The sequence below is a fragment of the Eucalyptus grandis genome, chromosome 2 (genome assembly GCF_016545825.1).
Source record: "Eucalyptus grandis isolate ANBG69807.140 chromosome 2, ASM1654582v1, whole genome shotgun sequence".
Lineage (NCBI taxonomy): Eukaryota > Viridiplantae > Streptophyta > Magnoliopsida > Myrtales > Myrtaceae > Eucalyptus > Eucalyptus grandis.
In genome coordinates this window covers 52,791,110-52,808,455 of record NC_052613.1, presented here as the reverse complement: position 1 = coordinate 52,808,455, position 17,346 = coordinate 52,791,110, and the positions used below count along the sequence as shown (strand labels likewise).

Below are 17,346 nucleotides of genomic sequence, written 5' to 3'. Positions count from 1 at the left end.
TCCATCGCTGTAACAGAGACCGCCGCTTCTCAACCACCCTGCCGTGTCGACAATCGCCCTGGTGGCTTGTTCATCTCCAACATAACCTAATTGAACCAAAAAGTATAAGGTAACACATCCATAGGAGCTTTCATTTGTTCATTATTCATAAGAGTTCCAGTTAAGTTGGTGGAAATCTTTCGTGCAGTGTTGTCTCGTGTTACCCTTCCTAATGGAAGATCCTCTGAGCCAAATTTTGCCGACATTGCGAGGCAGCAAGAAAGCTCCGGTTTCGGGGTTGATGATCTTAGCTTCGCAGTTGGGTACGAGCTTTCCGGTGGCACCGACCACTGTGGATTCCTTTGGACCAACCGTTCCAAAGGCTTTTCCCGTCGATTCAGTTAGCCCATATCCCTACGAATAAATTTCGTGAATCAACAACTCAATATTTCTTCTTCGCATGCACCTACATTAGCATTCAAGTAACGCCCTTTGATTTCACAGCCTGTGCTTTAAAAAGTGTTTCGACGAAAAATAAGAAATGGTCATCTTGATCAATTGAATCATTTCTTTGCGGATTCCTATATGAAGCGTTTGTGGATGTTTTATGCGTATCCCATTGTCCGAGATTCGGGCGATACTCTTGTCCTGCCTGGGCGTTGATTGTTATGCATTTTTTGGGTTTGCTTATCTATCCTAAGGAAGTTTCGCTTTCGGATTTTCCATTTTTTAATTCATCAAATGACATTTTATGTCCTTTTTTCACGAATTGCTTGCCTCCTCCTAGCTTAGAATGCTTAAGCCTCCGGCGCAAATTCTATTCATAATGCCCTATTCATAAGGGCATAACCGATCAGATCATACCACATAATCCTTTAAATTCCATGACGCCATCTCACAAGGTTAAGTGACATATATAGGTAGTCAGTGCCGTACTCTTTTGGCGTGTCGTTGGATCCATGTCTTCATGAAGGGAGCCACGAGCCGCATGCATGGTGGAAAGTGCTGTACTGAGGAATTAAAGAAGGCAACTTTTCGAGGGTAAAGACTAGGGGTGAGCGGTTCGGTTCCAGGTTCGTTCCGTCTGAACCTGGAACCTACCCTTTCGGGTACAGAGTTCCTCATTTTTGGAACCCTAACTCACCAACGTCAAAGAACCCAACCTGCCTGTCACGAGTTCCGGGTCGGTTCCAGGGTTCCAACAGGTTCTTTTTTTTTTTCTTCATTTTCAGATTTGAACAATAACAAAGAAGGAAAGAGACAAACCAAAGCTTCTATATCAGCTCAAGCCAAGATCATAAAAAAGGATTGCAACTTAGCAACTTTTGTTGTGACAAACACAAGAAAATCACTTATGCAAGCAACAAACTTCGACCAAGCATGAGTTCTCTTTGTTATTAGGCTCTGAATTCTGTTTTGGTCTCAGGACTCACTGCCCGGTAAAACAAAGTTTTTCCTGACAACTGGTGGTGGAGTTGAGACATTTCTTGCATTTGGGCTCTCAAAATTAGCAGCTAGTGCATTGAAAGCAGGAGACCTGCCCCTTGAATGGTTTGCTTTGCCTCATTATCAACTGCAAGAGTATTCACCATGCGCAATACTTTTGTACTTGTGGCAGAAAAATCACCATGACCCAGCTGCAGAAAAGGCAGACAAGTTTTTAGTCAAGTGAAGCAATAAACAAATATAAAAAAGAAAGAAGCAAAAATGAGTCCCAAAGTGAGCATTACTGTGTAATAGTTACGTGAAGGCTTTCATCGAGTCAAACCAAATCTTTAATAAAAAAAGATGAAGCAACACATCTTTAAATTCCTCCAAGGATACAACATTTGCATTGGTGGAAGCATTAGCAATGCCTAAAGGCAAAGCTCCTTTATCAGATCCAGCTGCCTCTCAACAAGTTCCTGGATGAGATTGATCCAGAGAAGCTGCCCAAAGAGGAAGCCAGCCAATCATAAGATTCATACAGAAACAAATAGGTACAGGAATAAATTAAAGAATCTCAGAGAGAAAGAGAGCGAGAGAAAGAGGACCAAACCTGCACTGCATTGAGTGGAACATGGCCAGAGGAAACTGCACATTTATCCCAATGGTTGCAAAAGTAATTGTAAGCTGAAACTAGATGAATTTCTGGATATTTGCATATACAGGTCGTCCCCACCTGACAACCGCATGGTGTCCATGATAGGTTAAATTCAAGGACTTCATCTATAAAAGGAGCTCCATTAAAACTCATTTTGCGTCAACAGGGTTGTTGACAAGATAGAACTCAAAAAACACAAAAAGAGAAAAATAGATTGCACAATAAGAACCATATTATTTTGTTCCCTCCTTCCACCCTATAAATTGCTATATGCAATCCCATGCTGCATTTTGCATCCGCGTATTTAAATGCATACTGCCAAAGATAAAAAGGACTGAAACAAAAAGAAAGAAACACAGAATATAAAGACCAAAAAAGAGCAATCTTACATCTCAGCTCGTGCAGATCAGCACATATCTACGTCTCATAGGTCATATATTTATTCAATTATAAGAGATTAAGGAATCTCCAAAAGATCAGTATATGGTAGAATGTTAGTTGGTAGAATAAGGATAACGTCATTTCCGTATTTGACAGAAGATCTAGGAACTATTATGCTCCTCATGAATATCACTCTGTTTCAGTGAGATGCAAGATCATAAGTTAATCATGGTGGCAAGTACTAACCTTCACAACAGAGGCAAAATTATCATCCAAAATAATGATATCAAAGCTCTCCTTAGCAACTTCTGTCCCTTGAATACCCATTGCAAGGCCAATATGTGCCTAAACACCATAAAAGTTTTCGTCTCAACAGCAATATCAGAGAGTAAATATATCCAATCTGTTAATATTATACCATGAGCAGGAAATGCAAAATATGCGTAATGTACCAATTATAATATACCATAAGACATCAGGACCACATTAAGGTGTACAAACCAATTTGATAACATTTATTGCACCCAAGTTACTTTGACTGTCTACCAGTCAACTAGAGAATTTAGGAGCCTATGGACAAATGAGCAACATAATGCGGATGTGGCCAATAATGCCAATCCATTGAGCTGGGCTGTAATGCAAATGTGCTGCCAGCAAAACCACATCATAAATAGATCCGAACCTTCCCATGAAGATAAAAGATAAACAATGAAATATCGGAACCTCATTTAAAGCAGGAGCATCATTTGTGCCATCTCTAGTAACAGCAACTACATGTCCTCGTTTCTTCAGAGCTTGCACAAGCAGAAGCTTGTCATTTGGTGAGGATCGTCCCATCACCTAAACATGCAAGGCGGGTAAAACAATGGAACTAATCAGCCAAAACATACAAATATTCCATAAGAAGCCTGCTCTACTTCCGTGTTTGAGAAGCTATTCACCCCATTACACTCATTCATATCAAAAGCACTCCCCACATCCATATATTCAAGAAGGCCGTTTGGAACGGACTTGTTTAAGTTCGGTGCCTTACGTAGCTTGTATGCAATGGAGAAATGTGACAACGGTGTATGTACAGAAGCAGATTGGGCGAGCAACGTGAAGGGCGGTTGGGTGAGCGGCGAGCATCGTCGGCTAGCGAGCAACGTCAAGGGCCAGCTGGGCGAGCGGCAAGCGTCATCGGCTAGCGAGCAGCGTCAAGGGCCGGCTGGGCGAGCGACGAGCGTCGTTGACTGGTGAGCAGTGTCAAGGGCCGACTGGGCCAGCGGTGTTGGGGGCGGCTGGCAGAGCGGCGTCGGGGGTGAGCAGCGTTGAGGGTGCGTGAGTGGTGAGCGGCCTCCACCGAGGGGACGAGCGGCATCCACTGTCGGCATCAACGGCGAGCAGCTGAGCAGCGAGGCAAGCAAGGGGTGATGGCGTCAAGGGAGCAGGAGGCAAGGGCGAGACGAGCGCGGGGTGACTGGCGTCCAGTGGCGTCCGGCGGAGGCGTCGAGGGTTAGGGCGTCCGGCAGCGGCGTCGAGGGTTAGGGCGTCCGGCAGCGGCGTCGAGGGCAAGCGGCAGCGGCGTCGAGGGCAAGCGGCATCGGCGACGAGCAGAGGCAAAAATCGCGAGAGACTCGGTCTCAGGAACTGTGAGCGTGAAAGGGCGAAGGGTAATTGATTTGGGGATTTTCTATCTAGGGCTTCTTTTGGAGCCGGTTCCGGTTCCCTTCTGATGGGAACCGGAACCGAACCGGAACCGAAACCGCCGGTTCCCAGGAAAAAGGAACCGGGAACCGGAACCGGTCCCTTAAGAACCGGGAACCGAACCGAACCTCCGGTTCCGGTTCTCCGGTTCCGGTTCTACCTGGAACCGCGCTCACCCCTAGTAAAGAGCATGAAAATGGGACTTCTTAACACCGAATCAGCAAATTAGTCAATAAGTGACCGAAATGTGCGTCTACTTAGGAAGGAATCAGTCCACGTTTCCTTTTAATGCCATTTCGTCAATGTGGACTTGCCACGGCCTTTGTTGGCGGACCCGAAAATCTCATCTATAATAGAATGTTTAAATATTAATATTAGACTACACTTTTATCTAACAACTTCAATCTTTTTTTTTATTTTTTATTATAGGGAACAAAAAGAAGAAGAAAAGAAATTAGAGCATTATCAAACGTGCCCCATAGAGACCCTAAGCAACTTGCGCTACCGCACAATATTTCTCTTTTGTTTATTCATAGAGTACCTCCCAAACCCTAATCGCGTTTATTTTGATTTCGAACAACACGTTATTTTTTTCGGAAGCCTCTTTACGGCCTGTCGTACGCATCGGATTGAAAAAAGTTTGGACGGTATAAACTTCCCGGTGACTTCTCGGTCAACCCTCCCAATGTTTTTTACGCCCTCATCTGATGATACTGCTGCGTCTTCCATAAACTCGTTTCGATCATCAACTTGCCCCCCAGCATTCGACGCGCGCACGCAGATCCTAAACCACAATGCCTCGCTCTCTCAGCCTTCGTCGCCAAGGAAACATACACGGCGCCGTCCCTCCATCGACTCCTCGCCACGCCATGGATCTCACGCGCATCGTCCCCGTCCTGGTCAACTTCATTGGAGTGAAGTCGCCTTCGCCAATCGAAGCACACCCCGTGACCACCACCGTCGCCATCCACAGCCTGCTTCTGTATTTCTTGTTGGTCCATGCCGCTGGACGGGCGCCACCATCTCGCGCTCGTGCTCCCTCTTGTGCTGGAGCATTGCACCTCCTTATCGACTTCGCCGGTTCGATATTGGTAGCCTCGCTGTCGTGGTTGCTGTTCGACGACTCTTTCCACTCCGTCCCTTGTTTCGTGCTGCTCCTGTTGCTCTCCATGAGTCAGTCGCATGGCCTCGTTCGAAAACTACGTCTGTGGTTTAACCGTGACATTTTTCTCTTGTGTATCCACGCGGTGCACTCCCATCTATTGCGTGGTGGAAGAGCGCAGCCACTTTTGCCGAGCGCAGTCACAGATTTGCCTTTCATGTAGGAAGTCTGAGTGTCATAGTTGTTCAACTGTTCCCTGTTCTGATATAGTATCCTTATACATAGGTAACCTTATTCTCATGAGACTACTTCAAGACAACTGATCAGTACTTTCAGAAGCTAGCTAGTTTTGTATTAGAGGCACTTAGGGCTTTCTCCTCTTTATCTGAAGCCACCAGGAATCCCCAAGCTTTGAGCATGGTTGAGCCTGCTGTGAAGAGCTACCTGCGCAAAATGCCGCCAGTACAACAAAAGGATGTCTGCACCAACGGGTTCTGTTCAATCAATACTGCTGCTGCTGCAGAGTGTTTTGCTGTGCTATGGAACAAATTTAGTCATGGGCAGCCAATTAGCTCGGCTCATAGTAACCGTTGTTTGCCATGTCGATGCGGTCTGTAAAATCGGGTTAGGGTTCGTTTCAATAGAGCGAGAATGACACTCGACGATGTTCAGGAATTATACGTCCATGTATGTGATGTTGTTTGTTTCTTCCCTTCTAGATCGATTGATAATTTGTTATCGGATTTTTCAGTTTATGATATTTGAGTTTTCTAGTGTGCCTTATATGCGTCTACAATCTGTACTTGCGATGCGCTTGTTTTTAATCTTAAGTTTGAGAGACCTTGGGCTTATTATATTTTTGTTCTTTTATTCTTCGAGATAAAAAAAAGAATAGAAATCTATCTGGTAAAACTTTTGTTTCTGGAATTAGATTTGGAATAAAATCAAGAAGTAGAAAAAAATTTATTCTTTGTACTTGAGAACAACTCAAAAATCAAGCCCAAACAATTTTTTTTCTCTTTTCTTTTCTTTCTTTTTCTCTTCCTCGTCTTCTTTCTCTAGCCGGTTGCTGGCCACAGTGATAGCTTGTGATTGGCCAGACGAGGTCCAATGACCTCATCGAAGCCTCACCGACTAGCTAGAGGAAGAAGAGGAAGAAGAAGAAAAGGCAAAAAAGAAATTATTTAAAAATTAAAAGAAATTTTAAGTCACAAAAATATTTGAAAGTCATACCAAACATATTTCTATTTTGAGATAATTTTTTTTGTATAATTGCCCAATGCCTTTGAATGTTTAGAAACTCATTTATATAATAAAATTAGCCAAAAAATATTTCAAATCAGAAATTGTTCATGATAATAAAATAGATACCAAATGCATCCTCAATGTATTCTGACGGTGGAACTGTGAGTGCTAATGGAAGTGGACATACTTTTTAACGAGAATTACAATCAAAGGGACATAAAATGGGAACCAACCGACTTGCCTTTGACTTGGCTTGTTGGTTGGCCGTTCTTTCCTTATTTTTTATTCCTTCCTTTTCTTTTTCCCCGCAGAAGCAGAAGTCAATAATGTATTATATATTCATTAATTAATCTAACAAAAGTACATCAATCAGCTTGTGACATAGAGTAAAATGTGGAAATGGAATGGCCCGCAAATGATGAGAAACTTCTCACTGCCGGTTTCTCACCGGCATCTCTTTACTACTTACGAAAGGTTCCAACGTAAAACACCGTACATTCATTTCGCACTTGTTCGCAATTTTCTGAAACAATTTTACCCGTGTTTAGGGATTGTAAATATGTAAAGGCTGTTCGGTAAAAGATTCTGCCAGCAAAGCTTAAGGGGTGAATTCTTTGCCCATGATATGCACAAGTGGTTATTGGCAAGCCTATATGCTTCAACAACTCTAGTAAAAGAATCTGACTGACCACGGGTGTTTAATGGAACTTGTTGGCATTTTTGAAATCGGAGGAACAAGAGACTATGGGTACATTATGGATATGTTTGGTTCAATTTTGTCAAGAGACTTTCAACCTCAAAACCCTTTGGGAAAATGCCGGGGCATTTGACAAGTTTGTTTAAGGGACTTTTAGTCAAATATTGATATTGGGAAAGCTAAACACCCAATACTCATAGGACCAGCTTTGGGTTTCAGCATTTGGAATTACTTTTTTTTTTTTTTCTTTTTCTAAAACTACTATTATAAATTTTTAGTTTTTCAGTTTTACCTCTCATTGTTCCAAAACTACCATTACCTTCACTAGAGTCAATAAAGAGCTTAATATTTTTTAATAAAAAAGAAAAATGAAATCCAAAAGCCCTTTATAAAAAAAAGATTTACCAAACATTTTTTACATCAAAATAGTTTTGTAAAGAATTTTTTACCAAACTCAATTTGCATTTCCCCAAAACCCTTTAGGTCAAAGATATTTGCATTTTTCCGAGGCCCATTTCCAAAACTTAACCAAATTCAGCCTATTTCAAACTGACTTTTCCCTTCCTGATGCACATGTGAGCCTGATTATGGGATTTGTTACGGACATCCTTTCAGTTCATATGATCAAAAACAGATTGTCTTGGGAGAAATGAGATATGTTTGTGTGCTGAACAATCCTTTTTTTGGGTTGGGTCAAATTCAATTCTAATGGGCCTCTAAAGGAAACCATGCTCTAGTATCAGTAGGCGACTCCTACATAATAAATCAAGCAATTGGCTTGTTGTATTAGCTCCAACTATGGGAGTGCACTCTTTACTCAAAGCAAAACTTGGAGGCATTTATTTGGGTCTCAAAATTCGTGTTGGGCATTTGCAAACTTATTGTGGAGGTGAACTCGCAAGCAACCATTTCCCTTCTTTGGAAATCAAGTTCCTCCCTCAATTTTGGTGACATTCTCATTTGTCATATTGGAAAAATGTTAAAAGTAATTCCAACATGTCAAAATTGCGCATGCTTTCAGGGAAGCAAACTCATGTGCATAGTGATTAGCAAATTGAATACTTCAATCATGTGATGTCATCAACACTCTAGCATTAGCTAGGCCAATGAGAGGTTTACTTTGTTTGTTGATAAGAGATAAGACGGGATCAAGTTTTATTAAGAGAGTAATGGTGTAATTTTGAGGCTTTGCCGTCTTGTCTTACCTAACATCTATATCCACACACACACATAGGGTAGCCACTCCCATATCTTTGTGCTAGATTCGTCAAATGAATGGGTCATGTAAAATTTAGGTGGCTTGAAAATGGGGAAAAGTACCAAAATAGTCCTAAACATTTTGTATCGGTACCAATTCAATCCTAAACTTTTTAATTTGACCAATTTAGTCCTAAACATTTTCACATTAATACCAATTCAGTCAATACGGCTAATTTAAGCCAGAAATTGTTGACGTGACCGCTGGCGGTCTTATGTGGCGCCACGTGGACAAATTTTATAATTTTTATAATTTTTTTCAGATTTTTTAAATTATTTTTCTCTTTTTTTTTCCTTTTTTTTTTTTTATTTTCTTTTCTTTTCTCCTTACCTCTTGGCCGACAAGGTTGCCAGCTAGCCGACCATCACTGGCGAGGGCCGCCGCGCCGTCACCGGCCACAAGTGAGGGCGTCGGCCCCCGCCCAGATCTAGGCGAGGGCCGAAACCCCTGCCCATTGGCCGACGAGGGCCTCTACGCCCTCGTCGGCCACAAGTAAGGGCGCGACAGCCCTCGCTCGTGGCAAGCGAGAGTGTGGAGGCCCTCACCCGGATCTAGGCGAGGGCCACGCGGCCTCGCCCGTGGCCGACGAGGGCGTCGGACCCTTGCCTAGATCCAAGCAAGGGTCGCCGCACTTTGCCCGCCACGAGCGAGGGTTGCCACGCCCTCACCTATGGCCGACGAGGGCGCAGAGGCCCTCGCCTGGATCTAGGTGGGGGCCGACGCCCTCTCTTGTGCCCGGCAAGGGCACAGGGCCCCTCGCCCCAACTAGCTTGTGGCTGGCAATGGTCGGCTAGCCGACAACCTCACCGACCAAGGGGTAAGGAGAAAAAAAAATAGAAAAAGGAAAAAATAATAATAATTTAAAAAATCTGAAAAATATAAAAAATTATAAAATTTGTCCACATGGCACCACATAAGACAGTCGGCAGCTACATCAGCAATTTCCAGCTTAAATTAGCAAGCCAAATGAACTTAATTGGTACAACTATGAAAAGGTTTAGGACTAAATTGGTCCAAATGAAAGCTTAGGACTGAATTAGTATCAATACAAAATGTTTATGACTATTTTGGTACTTTTCCCATTTAAAATGGGTTCGACTCATATTGACCAATTTTTGCGTAATATAAATTTAGTGACCTATTCCCATACTCGACCCAATCCATTATGCAATTCTTAGCATTGTTTCCCTTCAATATGGAAAATAGCAAATAAAAAAACCAACCAACTAAAAATAAATTAAGCATGAGAAACTTATGAAATAATTGCACAAATCTAAAGAGTTCACCTTATAGCGAGAATGTAATATAGCACTAAAAGATAACATGATGAGACTTTCAAAAATTTTCAAATTAAGTTACCATTGTCATAGATAAAGAACTTATAACTTAATCGTTTTTATTTCTTGCATTTATCAAACGAAACCAAATCTACCATACTCCATAAAAATAAAAATTCGCTATGAGATTTCTAACTACAGAGAAGGGAGTAGAATTATCATAAAAATGTTTTAATAAAAAATGCAACTTTTGAAAAACTCAATCCTTGCCAACAGACATGCGCCCTGCTGGTAAACGGTTTAGTGATGGGGCCGGAAAGTACCCAATTTTCATGAGCGCCGCACAGATATTTACATAGAAGAGAGAAGCGTGACAAAAAATCCTAAATGAATCCTCATTTAATGGGCTTGGTGTACCTTCAAGCATTAGGTATGTATTATTTACCACTCTTTAATCATGACTGTGACATATATTCAACATATTTTACTCTCCTCTCTTGGGCCCAACAGCCTAAAAAAACCCCCAACTTTTTTTTTTTAATTTTATAAAAAACCTCAAACTTTAGATCAACTCCCAATTCTATCTTATACATTTTTTTGTCTTGTAACAAATCACCAACTTTTACTTGAATCCCAAATTTCCCTTCTTTAACCCTCCTTCCAAAATTTCTTTATTCGAGCATCCCGAGCTGATTGTCTCAAGCGAGAGCTTTTCAATTGCGAGCGAGCTTTTCAATTGCGAGAGATGAAAGCCTCTCGAGCACAAGAGATTGAAGATTAAGCACAAATAAAACGTCTCCAAGCGAGATAGAATGAAGAGTCTCTTACGAGCAAGAGCAATTGAAGAAAGCCAACTCTAGTAGCTTTTTCATCCAAATTTCAAATCCAATAAGACTTCGGTGGGGCCGACATGTAAATTCATCTCCAAAAAAAGTCTCCTTGAATATAAAATTCGGGACTAAAGCTCCATTCATTTTGCAAAAAATGTGGCATTTTCGAAAACTGTTTTCTAAAAAGCCATTTTCCAGGAAAATAATCATATTTTTAAGTGTTCGACTGAAATTTGCAAATGAACTAGAAAATATTTTCCGCCATTCAATAAAGAAAATCTTTTCTTGTATGCACTCATTTTCAATAATTTTATTTTTATTTTATTTTTAAATTGATTTTTATATTTTTATATTTTTTTCATTTCCTTTTTTTCTTTTACTTTTTTGCCTTTTCTTTCTCCTTTTCCTCTAAGAAAAGGAAAGAAAGTAAAAAAAAAAAATTAAAAACTCAATTTAAAAAAAAAAAAAAAGGGCGAAAGGAAGAAGAAAACATGAAAATAAAATCAAATGGTGTTTGGTAAAAGAAAGTAAGATAGACGAAGTTATAAACATAATTTTCCACTTTCTAAAAAGAAAAATATATTCTACTCACTTTTGAAGGTATTTTTTTCGATAGCGAAAAACGTTTTACTTGACTAGTTCGTTTTCGATAAAACGAACGCCGAACATCCGGAAAATATTTTTCTAAAAGTTATTTTCAGAGAAAAGAATAGAGCCTAATAGTAATCTTAGAGGGAAGGTTAACAGGGCAGATATGGACTCAAGTAAAACTTTAAGATTTTTTGTGAGACAAAAAAAAAATTAGGGTAGAATATTGATTGGACTTAAGGTTGAGGGGTTTTTTATGAATGAAAAAAAAAATAGGGTAGAATTGGGATTAGACCAAAAGTTATAGGTTTTTAATGAGACAAAAAAAATTTAGGATTGAATTGGGATTGAAGTAAAAGTTCAAGGTCTTTTAGGGAATTAGGCATCTCCCTCATGTAGCTCCACTCTTGGATCATGATTGTGATATACAGGCAACTCTTCTCCTTGTGTAGCTCTCACATATTTGATAGCTCCTTCGCTACTTCACAGTGATTCATGAGACTTTATTTTTTTCATAATATATTTCTATTTAATTTACATACAGACCGATGGAAAGATGGAAGTATACAATGTATATACAGAATGTCTCTTCCACATTACATGAGAAAAAAGATAATTGAAACTCCTTAAGAAAGTGTGGTAACTGGGCACATCACTCGCAAAAGCTTAGATACCACATCAAGAAGTTGCATACAATGTTATTAAAGCCATTAGAAAACAAATGAACCATAGTCCTTTCTTCGCAAATGTCAAAATGCTCTGAAAAATAAAAATTCGGGAGTCACAGTAATAGAAGACCATGTAAACGTAAATGAGCGGGGTTAAACAGGCAGCTGCAAATGCTGCTGTTATTTATACTGGCCATGTCTGGAGCTTTTGGCAAGACTGGAAGTGCAAACTCTATTGCTTTTGTGAACAAGGCATGGCTCCCTCCCTATTCCTCTCTCTGTCTCTGTCTCTCTCTCTGTTCTTTTCCTTTAAGCTATCTGTATTTAAGCAGGCAGCTGCAGATGCTCACGGAAAAGCCCTATACGGACTCGAGAAGAAGGTGCAAGCAGTTAGCAATGTCGGGAAGCTAACTAAATTGGATATGAAGCTGAATGATGCGCTTCCAAGAATCCCCGCAGACCCAGAAACTTACACAGCGACTGCCAATGGTGAGGTCCTCACACGCGCTGCCGCCAGTACAGTTCCCCTGTCTCGGAACTACTTCCTATTTTGGGGATGTACCAGTCTCTCTCCCCCTCTTAAGAAAGAGAAAGAAATAACAGCCTAACGCATGAAATTGTACCCCGCAAGCAATAATGGAATCTTGAATTGGGAAACGATGATTTGTATGCTTCTCTGATGCCCTAACAACAAGTGATGGCGCTAGCTGCAAGTAAGTGTTGGTCTGATTGGTCTGTTCCATTGACCCACTGTGCGAATTTCCTACTTAAAAAGGAAATCTATGAAACTGGTTTTTCTTAAATGCCAAGCAACTTTGTTCAGAGAAACTGTTGAAGAATCTGCTGGATTTTTTCTGGCGTCAAAAGTTCGATACTGTGCTGATCAAGACAGTAATTGCTGATCTTTGGATGATATCATCAATAACGTATGACCTCCAATTTTTTGGAGTTCATTCTGCTTGTTTGGAGCTTCCAACTTCTATACTGGTTCACACAACCAAGAAACTGTGATGCACTGAAAACCCTTTTGTCATGTGAAACATTTAAAGCAACAAGCAACACCAAGCGCTCTTTCAAGACACTCTATCGTAGCATTTGGACGCAATGAGTAGTAGGCTTTTTGGCCATTTACTTGTATAGGAAGATGGATAACACCACAATCTACTCCAGAACTCTGGTCTGACAATTTTTGTCATATGAATGGATGAACGTGGGCCGCCAGTTTCCACTATAGGAGTGAAGGAAACTAAAACATGTAAAGCTTCACAGCATGTAAAATGGGAGTGACGCCATACCCATTGGCGAGCTCCAAATTCACAGTTTACTAGCACCTTCCAGTGACGCAAGCTTGGTCAGCTCCCTCCTCAAAACTTTACCGGCTGCATTTTTAGGTAAGGAATCGATGAACATAACGCGTCGGATTTTCTTGTAGGGGGCAACCTACACCCGGGTTTGTCCCAGTGTAAACAATACATCAAGAACTTATCATTGAAGACGACCTGAAGTCTGACTCATCAAACCAGTTGATAATCAAGAGAAGGTAAGCGACAGAAAGATGGAGTACCATTTTTGCAACAAACGCTTTAATGCTCAACTCATCGACAGTGCTTCCCAGTCGCCTCACAATAAAGGCCATGGGTATCTGACCAGCTTCTTCATCAGGATATCTGCCCAAAAATTAGGAGTAGATATTACAAAATGTAAATGTTCATACTTAATAGTTTTAAGTTTATCTGAGCAGAGCAGCTCATGGGCAAGCTGGTCGGAGCACATACGGGGCAACGGCAGCTTCTATGATGTCCGGATGGGATTGAAGAAGATTCTCCAGCTCCGCTGGCGCGACCTGATTGAACGAAAATCAAATTCAATCTAAATAAACCTTGCGAAGCACACCTTTACTAAGTCATTTCTTGTATGTACGTTTTCATAGACTGGCCTTGGCCCTAGTTTAACATATGCCTTAACGTGGTCTTTGACATTTGAAAGTACTTCAAAGTGTCAAAGACCCGGAACCATTTGAAAAGAATCATTTGCTTTACTGGATTACTAAGGTCTGCCCATCACAATCTGTCAAGAGGATTCAGCACAAAAAGCAACCTGAAATTGAGAAAATCCAGTTGAACGACACTAATTACCTGGTAACCTTTATATTTGATGATCTCCTTTATGCGGTCCACGAAAAAGAGGAAGCCTTGTCCATCGATGTAACAGAGATCGCCACTTCTCAACCACCCTTCCGCATCGAAAATCGCCCTGGTGGCTTGTTGATCTCCGACATAACCTAATTGAACCAAAGTGTATCAGGTAACACATTCATCAAGAGGTTTTAGTTGGTGTTCATTATTCATGGGAGTTCCAGTTAAGTTGGTGGCGATCTTCAGTACAGTGTTGTCACGCGTTACCCTTCATAGTGGAAGATCCTCTGAGCCAAAGTTCGCCGACTTTGCAAGGCGGCAAGAATGCTCCGGTGTCAGGGTCGACGATCTTAGCTTCGCAGTTGGGTACGAGCTTTCCGACTGCGCCGACTACTGCGGATTCCTTTGGACCAACCGTCCCAAAGGCTCTTCCCGTCGATTCAGTTAGCCCATATCCCTACGAATAAATTTCATGAATCAGCAACTCATTACAGAGTTAATTACCTGTCCAGTGCCTTGTTTTGTATTTTTGTTACAGCGAAAGAAAGCATTAAGGACAGAAATCTCAATTGCAAGCAATTATTTCAAGGTTCTTGGTGTTGAGTTTATGTTCAACTTAGCAGGAGAGCAAGAACAACCTACGAGAGTGACTTACGTATAGAACCAAGGGAAAATGAAACAAATAGTCCTCGAACATTAGTCTAACAAGTAACGTCGTCCTTAAACTTTTAATTTTTTCAATATGATCCCTAGATTATTAATAAATGTTTAATTCAGTCCTTAAATTATATGAAAATGTTTAATAGCATCCTTCATTTAATTCGAGTTAGTAGAATTTGCTAATATAACTTCTAATCCGTTAAGTTTAAACGATTGGCAAAAAAAGGTTACATGTCTACTGAAGATATTCATTTCAAATCACAATATAATAATTCACGTCATTAAATAATGATAAGCACGTCAATGCCCCAATTCTTTTCCTCTTCTAAAGTAGATTGATGAAATAACGGAAATATTGACCCAATATATAATACTTCAAGTCATCAAATAACAACTAACTTATCATTTGAGCAAATGAAATGACATTAAATATTTATTAGTAGTTCAAGAATCATACTAAATAAATAAAAAGTGCAGGGATAATATTGTACATCGAGAAAATTATTATAAATCGTCTGTGTCCTTTTCCCTAAAAAGAAGGCAAAAAATGAAGAGAGTCATGGGAAAGCCAGGAAGAAGAGAAAACGTTTTAATTGCAATAATAATCTTGGTCTGTTCATAAGGATAAAGACTAATGTTTCATGGAATGATTTGATGGAAAGAAAAAGTACCATCAAAATTATTTAATTAATACAGAGACATTCCACGGGTTTTAAATATGCATCGAAAAATATTGCATGACCTACGCATTATACACGTGTGATTGTTCTGACTGAATTTAAATCCAAATCAAGACTACATTGATTTAACTCTCACTTTGATAAATTTGTTTGGAGCATTTAAATCCTATTTCATTTCGTATCATATCCCCATAAATTATTTTAAAGAATTTATAATAATTTGCTTCTATGCGTTTTAAATTTTAATATTACAATCGATTTTCGATATTTCGAAAGCCTCCATCTTCTTCGCCCTACGCGCCTATGGAGCTCTCAGGCCTCGGGATGCTCACCTGAGCCAACCGCACATGGGGGAAGCGATCCTTAAACCGCGCGACGACCGCCGCGGGAAGCGCGGCGCCGCCGGAAAGCACCACCTCGAGCGAGCCGAAATCGTGGCCCTCCGTCGCTCTCCCGCCCTTCGCCATCGCCACGACCACCGGCGGGGCCACCGCCAAGTGGCTGACCCCGAACCGCTCGATCGCTCTTCCCATCTCCTCCACGCGGAACCTCCCCGTGCACACCAGCGTCTCCCCCATCGCCAGCGACCTCACGCAATAGGTGAAACCGTACACGTGGAAGTACGGCACCGTGCACAGCGCGACCGCCGGGGAGGCCCTCGCCGCTGTCACCGCGTAGGATCCGGCCACCAGTGACGTCAGGTTCCGGTGGGTCAGCGCCACGGCCTTCACTTTCCCCGTCGTCGTGCCCGACGAGTACAGGATCGCCGCCGTGTCCGATTGCGAGACACCAATTTGGTCGGGATCGCCGGTTGGAGCCACCACCCTCGTCAGGGACTCGAACTCCGGCGAGTCGATTAGAACCGTGCCGAGCCGGGGGGAAGGGACTTTGCCAGCGGTTTTGGACGTGGCGAACGCGATCGAAGGTCTCGAGAGGTGGATTAAGTGGAGAATCTCCGGAGCAGTGCTGGTAGGATTGCAGGGAGAGACCGCGACGCCGATGGAGAGCAGAGAGAGGTAGAGGACCGGAATGTCGAGCGAATTCGGGGAGATGATTAGGGCACAGTCGCCTCTGGAGAGGCCGAGGCGGGAGCGGAGAGAGGAGGCCAGAGACCTGACGCGGCGGATGAGCTCCGGGTACGCGACGCGGCGGGAAGTGTCCGCGTCGAGGAGAGCGGCGGCGGTCGCCGGTGGGGGATGGGAGGCGAGGTGAGAGAAGACGTAGTCGGTGATGGAGATTGGCGCGGACGGCTGAGGAAGCGGGGCGGGAGGCCTGAGGCTGTGGTAAATTCCGGTTTTTGCGCAGAACCCAGAGTTCGAATCGATGGAAGAAGCGAGGGCATTGCTCTGGGTCGCCATTCGAAGGGTCGGAGGTGTGAAGTTGGGCTGAATTGTGCTGAACAGGAGAAGGAATCGGATCGAACAAACAGAAGTTTCTGTGTCCAGATGCAGAGAGGAATGATCTGTTTATTCGTGAAGATGGACGTCGAGGGTGACCGGTTGAAGACGATGGATGGGACCACAGCACTTTTCAAAGAAGGGGCACTTTTCAAAGAAGGGGTACGAGTCCTCACCTGCCTGCATTATATCTTCGTAAATTGTAACTGAAACAGTTGAATATGTGCGTTCTTCTTTCTGCTTATCAAAATGCCGCATGAGACAAGTTCATCTGACGTTTTCCGAATGGCTGGTGCTGAGTGGAATCAGGAGTTTTCATTGGTTAATTCACCTTAATACTATTGCTTAGAGGCGAGTTCTTCTTGGGGTTTTAGGGGTTGTTTGGTAACCATCCGAACAGTATCCCTGATTTTTTGTTTTCGAAAGCAGTTTGAGAATAGTATTGCGTTTGGTAAAAATTTTGTTTCCGTTGTTCCCGAAAACAAATTTAGAGTAAAATCAAGAATTAAAAAAAAAAAAAAAATTGATTATTGTTCCCAAGAACAAATTTAAGAATCAAGTCTTCTTCCCTTTTTTTTTCTTCTCTTTTCTTCTTCATCTACCGCCATCCCGATTCTACCGTCGATGGTCATCGGCAACCGGTCCGGCAAGCTCGCTAAATGCTCATCAGGCAAGATTTG

General features: G+C 41.9%; 2 protein-coding genes across 5 annotated transcripts; both read right to left on the bottom strand.

Moving 5' to 3' along the window:
• Positions 1-1,279: 1,279 nt before the first annotated feature.
• Positions 1,280-4,096, bottom strand: LOC104445499 (calcium-transporting ATPase 5, plasma membrane-type-like). 4 transcript variants are annotated; one of them, XM_039305865.1, is made up of 6 exons: positions 3,334-4,096; positions 3,167-3,283; positions 2,690-2,788; positions 2,018-2,140; positions 1,710-1,907; positions 1,280-1,616 (listed from the first exon to the last, which is right to left on the bottom strand). In XM_039305865.1, the coding sequence occupies exons 1-5, from the start codon at positions 3,424-3,426 to the stop codon at positions 1,836-1,838; spliced, it is 504 nt and encodes a 167-aa protein (XP_039161799.1). In that variant the 5' UTR covers positions 3,427-4,096; the 3' UTR covers positions 1,280-1,616; positions 1,710-1,835. The 4 variants fall into 4 exon arrangements, 3 of the variants coding, with proteins under 3 accessions (XP_039161799.1, XP_039161801.1, XP_039161800.1); XM_039305867.1 differs by having other exon boundaries at positions 3,455-4,094; XM_039305866.1 differs by having other exon boundaries at positions 3,477-4,093.
• An 8,871-nt stretch (positions 4,097-12,967) lies between these two features.
• LOC104433650 (4-coumarate--CoA ligase-like 9) lies at positions 12,968-17,007 on the bottom strand. The gene is made up of 6 exons (XM_010046471.3): positions 15,602-17,007; positions 14,197-14,386; positions 13,930-14,075; positions 13,570-13,637; positions 13,359-13,461; positions 12,968-13,234 (listed from the first exon to the last, which is right to left on the bottom strand). The coding sequence occupies exons 1-6, from the start codon at positions 16,625-16,627 to the stop codon at positions 13,109-13,111; spliced, it is 1,659 nt and encodes a 552-aa protein (XP_010044773.2). The 5' UTR covers positions 16,628-17,007; the 3' UTR covers positions 12,968-13,108.
• Positions 17,008-17,346: the final 339 nt, after the last annotated feature.

Bases quoted from the DNA above. Each gene is read 5' to 3' on its own strand.
- LOC104445499 (XM_039305865.1), bottom strand. From the start codon at position 3,426: ATGGATGTGGGGAGTGCTTTTGATATGAATGAGTGTAATGGGGTGAAT. The intron at 2,789-3,166 runs GTTCCGATATTT...TATGGTGTTTAG, and splicing joins ATGCTCCTGCTTTAAATGAG to GCACATATTGGCCTTGCAAT. The intron at 2,141-2,689 runs GTTAGTACTTGC...TGCGGTTGTCAG, and splicing joins ATTTTGCCTCTGTTGTGAAG to GTGGGGACGACCTGTATATG.
- LOC104433650 (XM_010046471.3), bottom strand. From the start codon at position 16,627: ATGGCGACCCAGAGCAATGCCCTCGCTTCTTCCATCGATTCGAACTCT. The intron at 14,387-15,601 runs GTGAGCATCCCG...ATTTATTCGTAG, and splicing joins CCCATGTGCGGTTGGCTCAG to GGATATGGGCTAACTGAATC. The intron at 13,235-13,358 runs GTACTCCATCTT...ACCCGGGTGTAG, and splicing joins AAGCGTTTGTTGCAAAAATG to GTTGCCCCCTACAAGAAAAT.